At 50.9% G+C, this 14,365-nt stretch overlaps 1 protein-coding gene across 2 annotated transcripts in view; it reads left to right on the top strand.

Annotated features, from left to right (window-relative positions):
* SPRING1 (SREBF pathway regulator in golgi 1) overlaps positions 1 to 14,365 on the top strand; it is a 122,317-nt gene that overhangs the window by 31,366 nt on the left and 76,586 nt on the right. Inside the window, exon 5 of one of the 2 annotated variants that reach the window (XM_086681780.1) lies at positions 1,572 to 2,049. The exons of the other annotated variant lie outside the window; for it this stretch is intronic. Within the exon in view, the coding sequence (XP_086537906.1) occupies positions 1,572 to 1,577 (6 nt within the window). The 3' untranslated portion in view covers positions 1,578 to 2,049. Of the gene's footprint in view, positions 1 to 1,571; positions 2,050 to 14,365 lie in introns of those variants that run through there. 2 annotated transcript variants of the gene reach the window in all.

Genomic DNA, 14,365 nt, shown 5'->3' with positions numbered 1-14,365 from the left:
GAAATGATGGTGCAGGGGCACTTGTGTTTGCTGCTGGCTGCCCCCGGCTCCACCGTCACTGGCTCATTCCTCAAGGGGCCGATTTGCAGAGTGGCCTTAGGACAAGGGCAGTGCTGGGAGTGTGGCGAGCATGAGAGCTTTTCCCGCACGCCCTGTTAAAACAACTCTGTCCTGATGAATAAGGACCCTTCAAGCTACTCCACGTAGGCAATATGTTGGATAAAGGCAAATGTGCCAGCGAGGCTGGAGGGGGGGAAGGTCAGGGGGCTTCTAGAAGCATCTCTGCCATCCCCAGACCAACAAGTCACAGTGGTCCTGCCCTCAGACACCTCAGGACCCAGATGAAATTGACCCTGTGCTCCCCCTGTGCTAGGCCTCTGGGTGAGCTGGAGAGCCCCGCACACGTGCGCCTCCTCAAACACCTGCATTTGAGAGAGGCCTCCCCCAGGGGGGTGCCCAGCAGAGGGGAATGAATTCGGAGCATGGAATTTTCACACTGGGTCGCAGGGACTGGGGAGAGAGAAAGGTTTGGGATAAATTGCAGGGGGAGGACTCATCCTGCCGTTCTTAGGAAAATGAAATAAAGAGGGAGAAGGATTCTGTTGGGTTGTGACATTTCCAAATTCTCACTTTTACATTGAGAAGTAAATTCAGGTTCCCTTTTTAAAAGATAACTTTGCTAGGGACGCCTGGGTGGCTCTGGCTGTTAAGCATCCGGCTCTTGATTTCGGCTCAGGTCATGATCTCACCGGCTCGAGCCCCACATCAGGCTCCGTGTGCCGACACTGCAGAGCCTGCTTGCGATTCTCTCTCTCCCTGTCTCTGCTCCTGCCCCTCTCATGCTTTCTCTTTCTCTCTCAAAATAAGCAAATAAACCTAACAATTTTTCTACTGTCAAACTTACTCAAAGGCCTTCATCTGGGGGCTGATGCTCATAACTGTAACGAGGTTACGGGAGGAGTGGAATCTAGCCCCAGCCCCTGCGTGGTCTCTTCTTCCACACAGCCCCTCAAACCATGATGCAGTGGTGTTAGGCCTGAAATGGCTTAAAATGAAGGTAGTCTGCTTTTTCTCGGGCCCTCAGCCACCTTTTACTGACAACATGTGCACGGCACTGCTGAACCCTGCCCCTGAGTCTGCTGTGGAAGTGTGCGCAAGGTTTTCTTCCTTATGTGGGTTTGCTAGTTCTTGTGTTTTGGCCGAGAGTGCTGAGTCGAGGACTTCAACGGAAGTCCCACTGATGGTGTAGACACCTGGGGACGGACAGAGGCACCATCATGGTGGATGATCGTGGTTTGGCAGATGTGACGAGATGGCTTCTTCCATAAAGGACCAGAGAGTAAATATTTTCAGCTTTGGAGGTTGTATGATCTCTGTTGCAACTGCTTAAACTCTGTTGTTGCAATAGACAGTATATACACCAGTGTGCATGGCTGCGTTGCAATAAAACTTTATTTAAAGACACAGGTAGAGGGCCGGATTCAGCCTGCAGGCCTTAGGTTGCTGACCTCTGGCTCACCGAACCACCTTCATTGCTCCAACTCCTTTCTGAGTGTTGTCTCTTATTTTAGAGATGAAGTGCTAGAAAAGCTGGAATGTTTTCCTCCGTGCTCCCGGAAATGTTGCTAAATACCATGAAAGGCCACCTTCAGAGAGAAGGACCTCAACCGAGTGGAAGCAACAGGAATTTGGAGTTTTAAACCTACAGCAGATGCTGAGAAATGAAGATTCTGCTGTCTTCCCATTGTCCCTCAACGGAAGGCTGGGCGTTTTAATTAGCTAATGTTGGCAAATTGCTTTGAAGAAAATTGTAAAATGTTTCGTGCTACAAGGTGCCAAGAATCCTAATTAGCTTTCCTTAAAGATACCACCTGGAAGTGTGATATTTTGTTGCTCGAGGTCCAAGCCAGCAAGAATAACCTGCAGATCAAAAACTGGTTTTTCGGCAAACATAACTGAGTATAAATGGATCTCTGCATCGACGTCACATTTTCTTCCTTCTGCCTAATCTGGTTCCTAGCAGCTGGGATATTAAACCCCGTAAATGGAGGTTTTGGGTTTTTTTGTTTTTTTTTCTTTTTTCCCTAAGAGAGCTCAGTGGCTACGGGGACATGAAACAAATTAACCCATCCATGTGTTGCGGCCGACGTTGCCTTTTGGATTTTTTGGCTTGTGCCCCAGAGGCCCTGCCCTGGTGCGTCAAGGTTACAGAGAGGAGGCGGCTGGCAGTCACTCAATCACAGAGCAGGGCTGGCTCTCAGGTACCCCAGTCCAGGAGAGACGTGTGCATGCTCTTAACAGCTGGGTAATGAATGTGCTCTCCAACATTCCTGTTTCATGCGGTGGCAGCGGCCACAGCAGCAGCACCCGACCTGTGTCACCGTCAGAAGCCAAGTGAGATGTAGTTAATATGGACCTTAGCCACCGACGTGCATGGATTTGGAAGCTCCAGGCTCTGATGAAGTCCTTGCCAAACTGGGGGGGGCCGCCCGTGCAAGAGGAGGCAGCTGGGGGTGGGGGTGGGGCTTAGGGCAGGGGTCCCCAGCCTCTGCTCTGTTGACTTTTGGGATCAGATGGTTCTGTGTACGTGTGTTGTGGGGGGAGAGGGCCGTCCGATGCCTTGTAGGATGCTGACCAGCATCCCTGGCCTCTACCCACTAGATGCTGGTAGCAGCCGTCATTCCCCATGGTGATGACCAAAAACTGTCTCCAGACACGGCCTAATGTCCCCTGAGGGGATAATTGCCCCTCATCGAGAAGCCCTGCGTTAAGGGGAGGGCTAGGAGTCCTGTTTTTCAGGGAGACGCTTGGAGCAGGGCCCTAATGGAAAGTGGCTCCACAAGCCATTCCTGCCTCTTCCCTGTGTCTCACACCCTCATGTCAACCATTAGCAGATCCCAAAGGCAGCCCTACCTTGACCGCATGTTGTGAACTGACCGCTTCTTGCCGTCTAGCCCCTCCTACTCTCGTTCAAGCCCCTGCGTCTTGACTAGACACGCTTGTGTGACTAGCCTCCCCCTGGTGCCCTGCTCCCCTTTGCGCCCCACAGACTGTTCTCCACCCAGCGGCCAGAGGGAGTCATCGGAAGTGTCAGTGGGAGATCTCATGGTCCTGCTGGGAACCCCCCGGCACTGTGGCACTTAGGTGGAACTCCTGCTCGACCTTAGGTGTGCGCTGAGTGCCTGCCTCGCCTCTGCACCTGTCCCCTCTGCCCACAGACGTCCTTCGCCGTCCCAGCTCTCTGCTCAGATGTCCCTCTCTAGAGGCCTTCCCCGACCCCACCTTGAAGAGCACACCTGTCCTCTCTGGGTCAGGGGTCCTCAGCCTCGGCACTAGTGACATTTGGGGCGGGACGACTGTGGTGGGGCTGTCCTGGGCGTTGGGGGATGTGCAGCAGCATCCCCCCCCCCGCCCCAGATCACAGTGGCACAGACCCCACCCACCCAACTGCGACAATGAAAAAGGTCTCCAGACATTGCCAGTGTCCTCTGAGGGGCAACATCGTCCTGGTTGAGAACCACCGCTCTCCTCCTGCTTTATTTTTCTTCACCACACTCTCTGGTAAGACATCCAGTCTATTTGTCTTCTTCACTGGAAGGCAAGCTTTATGAAAGCCGAGATTTCGATTTGTCCCCTGCTGTATTTCCAGGGCCTAGAATAGAGCTTGGTGCACAGTGGGTACTTAGTAAATGTGTTGAATGCTCTGAACTTTGTCCTTCTAAACAACCAGTGGGGCAAATGGCCTCATGGATTTGGGGCAAGACTGGACCTACAGAGTGTGTTTTGCTGGCCACAGACATGGAAATTCTGTGCCTTGGATGCCTGCAAAAGCATCTTTAAAGCACAGAGAAACCTTCTGGAAACCTCGGCCAGGGGTCTTGGTAAAGGGCAGCCCCAGGGCCCTCCCCAGTTCCGTGCTTACCTGTTTTCCGCAAGTGTCCACATGGGCTTGCCAGAGCACAGTTGCAGGGACACAAAGCTCTGTTAAGAGTGAGTTACCCCGGACCTGTAAGCATTTGCCAACTGAAGGGTGGGGAGGTCTGGAGATTCAGAGAACACTCTAGCTTTCGTTTGTGGCTGCAAGTGGTATCTAGAACCTGGTCGATGAAGATGGTCAAGTTCATTCCCCTCTCCCGTGTTACTCAGACCTCCGAAGGGTCAGCCGTGACGTAGCGTGCAGAGCCCCAGGAACGCAGGCGCACACAGTGCGATGGGCTGGGTGCATGCGCACAGCTGTTTCTCTCTCCCGTGCTGCCGATATAGCCCCTGGTGTTTGCACATTACCCCCCCTGCCCGCCCTCTGTCCCCGGTGGAGGTGGAGCACTCACGGTCAAGCGCAGTGATGAGGAGAAATCTGACTTCAGACAGGTCCCTCCCCTAGCTGCACGACTTTGGGCAAGTTACCTTTCCTAAAACTCAGTTTGCTGATCTGTCCAGTGGGGATAATACCTACCTCTCTGTTTCGTTGTGAGGATTGAAATGAAATGAACAGCGCTCCTGGCCTGGCCGCTGTCCGTGATCACGAGGAGTAGTTATTCCCCCGTTATCTGGGTTCCCATTTCGCCGGCTCAGCCCCTGGCCTGACTCACCTGCCTCCTGCCTTTGGCTCCTGCTGCCTCCACCGTGTCAGGCGTCCTGACTCTCACCCCCTCTCCCTCCCTTCCCAGCACGCGCATCTCATCACTGTGATTACACCGTATTAGCCCCCGTGATTGTTCCATGCCTTGGCACCTCATTACTGAAATAAAGTTAGCATTAATGGGAGTCCTGCAGCTAATCCCCTCTGCTCACCTCTCCTGAAAATGCATTCCGGTGATTAGCAGGAGAGACACATGCATATATTCATTTTTAAAACTGTTCCCTCCTCCCCCTCTCCCTGCGTGTCTACTCACAGTCACTAGAGATGGAGGCCAGGGGGCCTTTTAGCTGCCAGCCGACAGAGGAGGCAGCGAAATCGTCCTGAACTGGGGCAGGGCTGGGCTTAGGGAGCAGCCAGCTTCTCCCCTTAGAAAAAGGAACACATCCGTTTCCTTTGGGTGGGTACAGTTAAACACAAAACCCACCCACAAAACAAAAGGCCGGGGAGTGAGGCAGACTGGCGGGTCCCAGGCTCGCCACCTTCTGGCTAGGAGACCTCTGTGAAATTGCTTTAATCTTCCTGATGAGCAGTTTCCTCCACTGGTGAAGGATCATGCCCGATAAGGAACGGGCGAGGGCCGGGCGCTGCCTCTGAGGCCGGGGCGGTTCACTCTCCTGCCCTGGGCTAGGGAGCCAGAGGTCAGGTGTGTCCACGGGGCTCCTCCTGGCCCCCAGCGCCGGGACAGCCTGTTTCGGTTTCCTTTTCCACTCGGGGACTGCCAGTGCCATGCAGGCACAGTGAGGACTGATTGCTCAGAGGTGTGGTATCATTCATCAGGACTTGGGGGAACACTGCACTCACCCCTGGGGGGTCTGCACACCTGCAGACGATCAGATGGTCCTTCCCCGAAGGGCTCAGGGGCCGGCTCCCGGGTCCACACAGGTAGCCGGCCGCTCACCTTGCGTGCGTTGCCTCTGTCCTGATTGATCTGGGGGCAGGATGACCCTCGTGGAGCTCCCTCTCAGCAGCCAAGAAAAGGGAGCAGAACGGCAGAGGGAGGTGTGGGGCTGTAATGAGATTCACAGGCGCCCTTACTCACCCTGTGTGTCAAGGAGACATTTTCAAAAAGGTTTGACACAGCATCCTCGCAGAGCCCTTTGCCAAAACGCAAGGTGGAGGCCCCTGGAGTACTTTAAGCCGGCTTCTGTTAACAGAGCAGTCCGTATGCATATTATAATCACGCCGCTCCAATTCCCCGTTAAGCAGCTGTTCCCACAAAGAGGGACAATAGCCCAGCCCCACCCCTTTGAGAGCTGATTTCAGTCATGTCTTTGCTGCTGCCAATTCTTTGATCAGTTTTCACTTAGGATCTGGAGGGCATGTTACAAAGTGCTTTGGGCTGGCTGCCAGCAGGCACCTCACTGGAGCATGACAACAGCCCAGAAGTGTCAGCGTGGGGAGAGAGACGGTGCGCACAGGATGCCTTTTAAAAAATAATTATATTTGAATTTTAAAAGCAATCTTCATATATGTTCATAGAGTCATTTATATGGAAAACTATGCCGGTTGCTCTACCCTTTTAATATTTGATGTTCCGTCAGCTTCCTTCACAGTTGGGATAAGCGTTCTGTGGCGCCACGGGGAGTTTTCGGACTCCTGAGTTAGGAAGGAACCGGGAGAGGGCCAGTTCCTGTCATTTCTGTCTCCCTCTTCCCTTGCCCCTTCCTCCTGCACCTCAGCACACACTCTGTTCTAAATGGACTCTGGAGGACGTTGAGGGCCGAGTGGGAAAGGGGCTGGGGTGTCCCACGTTAATTCCATTTGGCGGCGGTGGTGTTTTTTGTGTGTGTTCTTTTTTAAGTTTATTTATTTGTTTTGAGAGAGAGAGCCCGCGCGAGCACAAGCAGGGGAAGAACAGAGAGGGAGGGAGGGAGAGAGAGAGAGAATCCCAAGCAGGCTCTGCACCATCCGCACAGAGCCCGACCCAGGGCTCGAACCCATGAACCGCGAGATCATGACCTGAGCCGAAATCAGGAGCCAGGCACTCAACCGACTGAGTCACCCAGGCACCTCAAAACTATTTTATTTTTAATTTTTTAATATCATATGTATTTTTGAGAGAGAGAGAGAGAGCAAGTGAGAGGTGGCGGTGGTTTTTATTTTCATTTAATTTTTATTTTTTATTGCGGTAGAATACGCTCAACATAAAATTGACCATCTTAGCCATTTTTATACGAGCAGAGGCACTAAGCACACTCACAGTGTTGCGCAGTCCTCACCATCATCCATCTCCAGAACTTGTCATCTTCCCAAACTCTGTCCCCATGAAACATGACTCCCGTGTCCTGCAGCCCTGGGCACGTACCGTTTCACTTCCTGTCTCTGTGGATTTGATGACTCTGGGTACCTCACGCAGTTGGAATCATCCGGTCTTTGTCCTTCAGCGTCTGGTCTCTTTCACCCGGCATGATGTCCTCAAGGTTCATCCGTGCTGTAGCTTGCGTCAGAACGTCCTTCCCCTGTAAGGCCGAACGGCATCCCATCGTACGTCTACACCACACCACGTTTACGCGGACATCCGGGCTGTCTGCCACGTATTAAATCTTACAGGTTGCCAGTCAGCCATGTCAGGTGTTTACTTACCGACCGACATCTAGCTTCCTTCTCACCAGCGCCGTCTTAGAGTTGAGAGGAAGGAAGCCTGGGGAGGTGAGGAACGTCGCGTCTCCTAATGTGCTATTAATTAGTGGAACCGAGGTTGGGTTTTGGGGCTGTCTGACTCTACAAACGATGGTTGTCAAATGTCGGTGAGCTCCGGGATTGCTCAGGGGAATCTATTAAAAATGCAAATTGCCGAGCCCGGTCTTGAGCTCTTTTGGTTCAGAAGGTCTGGAGTGGGATTCAGGAACTTGTATCTTAACAAGCACCCTACTCTGAACAGGTTATCAGAGAACCAGAACTTGCTCAATATGTTCTACGATCCAGGATTTTGACCGCCATCCTGTTTATCCTCGTCCCTAAGGGAATTGGAGACAGCTCTCCCCACCTCCCCCCCCCCCCCCCCACCAAAACATTTCAAGATCAGAGAAACAGGAGTTGTCCAGATGAAGCAGAGTTGGGAGAGATGTCCACGTGGATCCATAAGGAGTTCATACCCGGGGCGTGTGTGAGAGCATGCGGTTTGGGCTGCACGGTCAGCTCTGAGCTGCTCAGCAGCCAAAGCGAAGAGCGAAATAGGATTCGCCACAGATGTAGCCACCTCATCACATAAAATGTGCCACCAGAAGCGCAGCTCTTGCGTGCATTTTGGGCTGCGGGCTCCTCATTGAGAAGACGCCGTGCAGTAATGGAAAAGAGTCACAAACACCCGAGTCCGTTTGACAGGACCGTCACGGGGCTGTTTCTTGAGGGTGAGCCAGGGTGTGATACCAAGGAACAGTTCAGTGAAAACAGACTCGGGTCGGGGTGGGGGTGCCTGGCTGGCCCAGTCAGTGGAGTGTGAGACTCTTGATCTCACGATCGTGAGTTCAAGCCCCACGCTGGGCGTTGGGCATAGAGATGACTTAAAAAACAAAAAACAACAAAACCAACAGGCCTGGAGAAAATTGGAAAATCGGGCCAACCCATTTCAAGGCCGCTTTTGTGCAGGGGTGTAATAGAGTTCTGTGTGTTCTGAACCGGGTCCTCTGGCTCCTTGTCAGCGTAGGGGCCTGTCTCAGCTGCTCCCTTCTCTCTGGTTCCTCTCCCGAGCCTGCGGGCCTTCCCACCCCAGAGAGAGGAGCCCAGCGGGGGGCCTCTGCTTTAATGACTAGGATGCTTGTCTTTAAAGTTTGCAAAGCCCTCGGCCTCCAACCAGTGGCCACTTTGGCCCCCTTCCTTCGGCACGCAAGAAAAGCTGCTGTCTGGTTGAGTGAGTTCTGCTATAAATCAAAGTGTCACCACTTAGCCAGTAGAAGTGATTTAATTAATCCGCTGTGTTGTCCCCTGAGCATCACTCCACCTGACTGCTAATCAACTTCCATCAGCAGGAGGAAAATGCAGGCCCCCTTTTTCTGAACCACATTGCATGAGATGAAGGAGGAGAAGGAGGGGAGAAAAAGTTAATTGCAGCAGGGGAGCTCAGACTGTCACGAGAAAAAAGTCTCTTGTCTGGCATCTGCCTCTTTATACACTGTTGTCCTCGTCTCGGGTGAGCTGCAGGAGAGGACCACGTTTTAGTGATATTAATATAGACATTATCTATTGTCCATATCTATTTATCAGAGATAATATCTTGCCTAGAAACCCATGACAGCTGGCATATTGCAAAGAGGAACCATTCTTTTGTCACGCACCCGGTATTTAGACCTTTGAAACACACATCACACACACAAAACCTTCACCGATAATCAGAAAAGACTGCAAGTTTATGTATCTATCTCTCGGGCACAGGAACGTTTTTGACAAATGACCACCCCAATTTCCGTCACGTGCAGGCAGCATAAATGCAAGCCATTGCTCTGCAGTGTAATTAGGCAGATCTAGTTAATGCTGGTGTGCTTTGAAGGTGAGACAGGCTATTGTAATGAGAATCCCAAGTCCAGGATATTTGGAAGCCTCCCTTAAGAGCCTAAAACTTCCTGGAAATCTCTTCAGGAGTGGTACCTACCATGATGGCTCCATTTTACAGGTAGGAGGAACTGCGGCAAACAAGGGTCAGGGAAATTTCCAGAAAGTTGCAGAGCGTTCAGAGTGTCCTGAAGGTGGGATCCATCCCTTGTTGAGGGAGAGGAGGAGGCCCAAGATTCTGTGGTAAAGCATGGGCTTATCTGGAGTGGGATTCTTTTCTGATTACTGTGCACTTATTCTATAAAAAGAAATTTATAGAAAGTCTCTTTAGCAGGACGAAGACCAGAAAATCTTTTATCTGATCCAAAAAATGACATCTTGCATCAATTATACATAAACTTTGGTTTTTCCCCACCAGAGAAAGCCGCCCCCCCCCCACCCCTGCCCCAAGCAAACACGGAGCTCCTGCCCTGCTATGTGGGTGAGTCATTCTGTCTTTAAAGATGGGGTGGGGGCAGTGTTGGCCTTCCCAGCATGCTGTGTTGCTGCACAGATGTGCTCAGGATCAGAGCTTCTGCTCTAATAAAGTTGATCATCATATTTTTTTTAAAAAGAAAAAGAGGGCGCTGGAATCTAGTTGCACTAATTCTGAGAACCCAGGACATATAAGGACTTCCCTGGGCACATCCACACTTGGCCTCTTTATGTGCACCACTGGGCCAGGGCCACCCCCATCATTTTGAGACAGGGTGAATGACAGAGTGCCTCTCTGTTATTAGGAAGTTGAAATGCTGATTAATGCCGCATGGATATCTAAGGCAGCTTGCAAGGGGAAGAGCTGCCCTGAGACAGGGATGGGGGGGGGGGGAGGGTGTGTGTGTGTGTGTGTGTGTGTGTGTGTGTGTGTGTGTGTGTGTTCCGCCCGACACTAGGGGGCAGCACCGCCTCCTCCTGCCTTCGGATATGGCTTTTCTCCAGCCTGCAGGAAGGCTAGCGCTGCTGGGCAGAGGCATGCATGAACAGCCGAAGAGTGCCCCCTCCTTGCCTAGGGTGAAGTCCTGCTTCACCTTGTCTGCTACTGGGGTTGATGTCCAAACGGCTGGGTTTGAGGCCCCCACAGAGCTGGGTGGAATTCCGACTGCCACTTGCTGCACATCTGCACGTGTGTCCCTCTCTGGACTCAGTTTCATCTGCAAAATGGGAACACCCACCTCCCACAGTGGATGTCGGGATGAAACGACATCATATACACAAAAGTCCTCAGCACAGCACTAGGCACATGGGAGCTGCTAAGTAAACGCAGCTTCCTTCTTGTCCTGTGCCTTCCCTTTCTTCCTTCCTCCCCACGCTCCTCCATTCTCCCACTGTTTGACAGGCGTGGATCCAGATCCAGCCATGCCAGCCTCCCTCCCTCCGAGGCAGGCTCAGGGCCCTGCGTCCCCCTCCCTCCCCTTTCAGCCCTTTGGGCTGTTCCGGACACAGTGAAGTGCTGTTCCCACGTGGACCCCTCGTTGAAGGGCTTCCCTCCACCGCCATCAAATCGCACTCCAGGCTGACGCCAGGCACATGGGGGCTGGGCAGTGAGCCCTTTATCGATGGTTTGTGGTTTTTTTTCATACACAATTTGGAAACATCTGTTCTGACATTTTCCGGGGTCGCAGACAGGAAGAGAACAAGGTTGATATTTCTCAGGTGCTGGTGCCTTAGTGCATCGGTAATTGGAAAGCAAAATGGTTCCTGTTGCCTCTCCATTTCATCATAAACATTTCATTTGAAAGAGAAGGCAGCATTATTGTGCCCAGGGGTTACATTGTATGCAAACAGGTATGCATTAAAGGCAAGTCTCCTCAGTGAGAAATGGCAAAGCATTATGAAGCCAGTGGCAAAGGTCTGTGTGACTTTCTTGTAGACAAAAGACCAGCCTCTGGTTGCTGACTGCAGCCCTCTTCTGCTTCCTTGAATTGGAAGCATATTTTCTTTTTTCTCAGTTAACCCCCTTCTGTAAATGAACACGACAAAGTTTGTGCCCAGAGGTTCACTGAGGGTCGGCAAGCAAGTGTATTTGTTCAAAAACCATTTACTGAGCACCTAGTCTGCCTGGATCTGTAGCAAGTGATAAATAAGACACCACGCGTGCCCTCTTGTAACATGATTATAGCGCAAAGTGGTGTCCCCACGGGCAAGTGAATTAACATTACGGGAATGCAAAGAGGGAGTCAGGAAAGGCTTCACGAGACATTTGCCAGGCAGAAGAGGAGGAAGGAGCTTATGGGGCAGAAGGAAGAGCTTCTGCCTAGACCAGAAGACGTGACAAGTTGCTGGAGCCATCAAACAGCATCGTTGGATAATTCCATATGCCTGTATGCTGACTGCTCTAAAGCCCATCAGCTCATTGAATTCTCCAACATCCTTCAAGTGCTAGCTTGGTATTATCCCTGCTTTTCAGATGATGCTGGGAGATGCTGCATTGCTTGGCCAAGGTCAAGGCCAACTAACGAGTGGCGAACTGAGATTTCCCCTCAGGTCCGCCTGTCTCCTCCCCACCCCCACCTGCCCACTTTCCCCCGACAGCGCACTGCTTGGTATGACTGGCGTATAGGATGAAGCTGCAGAGGTGTGGGGACCGCAAAGGACTTTGCGTGCTGTGCTACAGAGTTTGGACTCTCTCCTGTAGGCAGAGGTTTTTTAAGTGGACATTGATTCCATTACCCACGGGAGATGGATTGGAGGAACACCCAGTGCCGGACTGCAACCCGGAACCATGACTGCCCGTCGGATTCAAGGGCCGCCCACCCCGCTTCTGGCCCAGCTTCCAGTATGGCTGGCTGCTCGGCTGAAAGAACAGATTATTGGGGAAGATGAGCCTCACGCGGGAGGTGGACAGGAAGCCTTTTTCTTTTCTTTATCTTTTTTAGCTAGGGTATGCTTCCTGTTGTTTTGCTATAAAGCTCACACAGGCATCTAAGTGTAAAAAAATTAAATGGCATGAAGGGCTTCTGGGTGGCTCAGTCGGTTACGTGTCTTGACTTCATCCCAGGTCATGATCTCGTGGTTTGTGAGTTCGAGCCCCGGTTTGGGCTCTGTGCTGACAGCTCGGAGCCTGGAGCCAGCTTCGGATTCATTCTCTCTGTCTGTCTGTCTCTGTCTCTCTCTCTCTCTGTGCCCCTCCCCTGCTCACACACTCTCTCTCTCAAAAATAAACATTAAAAAAAAATTAAGTGGTATGAAGGCAGAAATGAGAGCAAAAGTCTTCTGATTCCTCACTCCCAGGTGTAACCACTGGTAACAATTTCTTGTACAGCTTTCCTGAGATTTTGTGCTATATATGTATATATATAAAATGGTTCAACGTTCAGAAGGGCTTTTCTCTCTCCCACTCCTGCCCCCAGCCTCTCTGCTACCTTCTAAAGTCACTGTTTTCTTGCCTTCAGTCACAGATAGTTTATGCACATGCACACTAATACTTACATATGTTACTTTTCTTTCCCTGAAGGACAGCAGCTATATAGCATGCTATCTAACACTGTTCTCCTTCTTGCTCTTTTCTTTTGTGATAATATTTTTTAAAAGCCCAAAATTTAGATAGTGTTTACCAGGTACCGTGAGTTCTTTTAAGTGCTTTCCGTGCATTATCCCATTGCATCTTATGCCAGGGGTGCTGTTACGGTCTCCATTCTCTGGGGGAGGAAACTGAGGCACAGAGAGACTGAGTGACTTACCCAAGGTCATTGAGTGAGTGAGTTATCCCTGACCTGGGACTAGAGCTGGAATAAGGCAGGAGAGGGAGGTGCCGCGGTGTTCAGGTCTAGTCAGACGATGTTCTGGGTATTGCTTGTTTTTCGTTGTTTGTTTGTTTGTTTTTTGCATACGCTGGAGGCCTCTCCAGATGAGCACCTGCAGACTTCTTACTTCTTTTACATGGCTGGAGAATACGTAATTTCAGTTACTTCGTCCTTTGCCTGCTGGTAAATATTTGGTTGTGTCTGATCTCCTACAAATGCTGCTGTAGCTGCAGCATCCTTGCATGTACGTTGTGGAGTGTGCTAGGGCGAGACGTCTCTGTAGAATAAATGGCCTTGCCAGTCCCCGGGTGTGCATCCCTGAGATCTCACTGGCTGTTGCTGACCAGTTTGCTCTCCCCAAGAGTGCGTGAAAGTGCCGACCCCACACGCTCACCCGTTTCGGACATCCTCAACCTGTTTCATCTTTGCCAGTCTGATGGCTGAAAAATTGGCTCGCTTTAATTCACATACATCATGAGCACATTTTTTCTTTTCTCGTGTTTATTGGTCGCTTATATTTCTTTTATGAACTGGTTTTTCGCGTCCTTTGTACATGTTGTATTTTGGCTTGGTCTTTTTTATAGAGATATATAAGAGCTCTTTGAACACTAAAGAAATGTGTTACAGATATTCTTCCAGTTTATTGTTTGCATTTGTACGGTTTTTCACCATACAGGAGATTTTAATTTCTGTGTGGTTGGATGTATTAATCTTTTCTTTATGGCTTTTGGGTTTTGTGTTTGCCTTTTCCTCTCCATGATTATATATATTTTTAATGACCATTTTTTTTTCTCCCTGGCCTTTTTATGGCTTTAATTTTTAAATTGAACATTAATCCATTTAGAATTTATTTTTGTATAAGGAGTGATAGAGGGGTCCAGCTTAATTTTTTGGCTTTCAGGGAAACCTGTTCAGACTCCTTGGTGCCCAGGCTTCACTGTGCTGGGGCAGCCACTAGCAGGAGGGAGGGCCCTGGTAGGGACAGTTCTCGAAGGGAGGGCCACTCCCACAGCCGGCTGGACCCAGAGCAGCCAGCTGGGGGCACCTGGAGGCATGGGGGTGAGCCAAGCACAGAGCCCCTATCCCCACAGGCAGAGAAGCATATCTGATTTGTCTCCATGTTGCTAGTGCCTCTCCCAGGCCCCAGCACATATTTGCTAATTGTCCTGTTGTATGCAGTGAACTAATTCTGACCCCTGCTATGCTGCTGATTGGGCGCATGTGACTTTGGGACCTTCAGCTCACTCCTTCACCTTTCTGAGCCACACTGTCCCTGTCTGTGACCACAATACCTACCTCCATGCGCTGTTTCAAGAGGTTTCTAGAGTCAAGGGAAAAGTGGATGTTATTGCACTTGACAAACCCCGAAAAGTGCTATGGGTGGAAAGTTGAAGCTGTCAGCCGCCTCTTGATACTGTTGCTGTGTCTCAGACGTGTCCAGCCTGTAACTAATTTA

The sequence above is a fragment of the Puma concolor genome, chromosome D3, assembly GCF_028749965.1.
Source record: "Puma concolor isolate L17-30 chromosome D3, mPumCon1.1.hap2, whole genome shotgun sequence".
NCBI classification, from domain to species: domain Eukaryota; kingdom Metazoa; phylum Chordata; class Mammalia; order Carnivora; family Felidae; genus Puma; species Puma concolor.
This window is presented reverse-complemented; position numbering and strand designations above follow the sequence as displayed.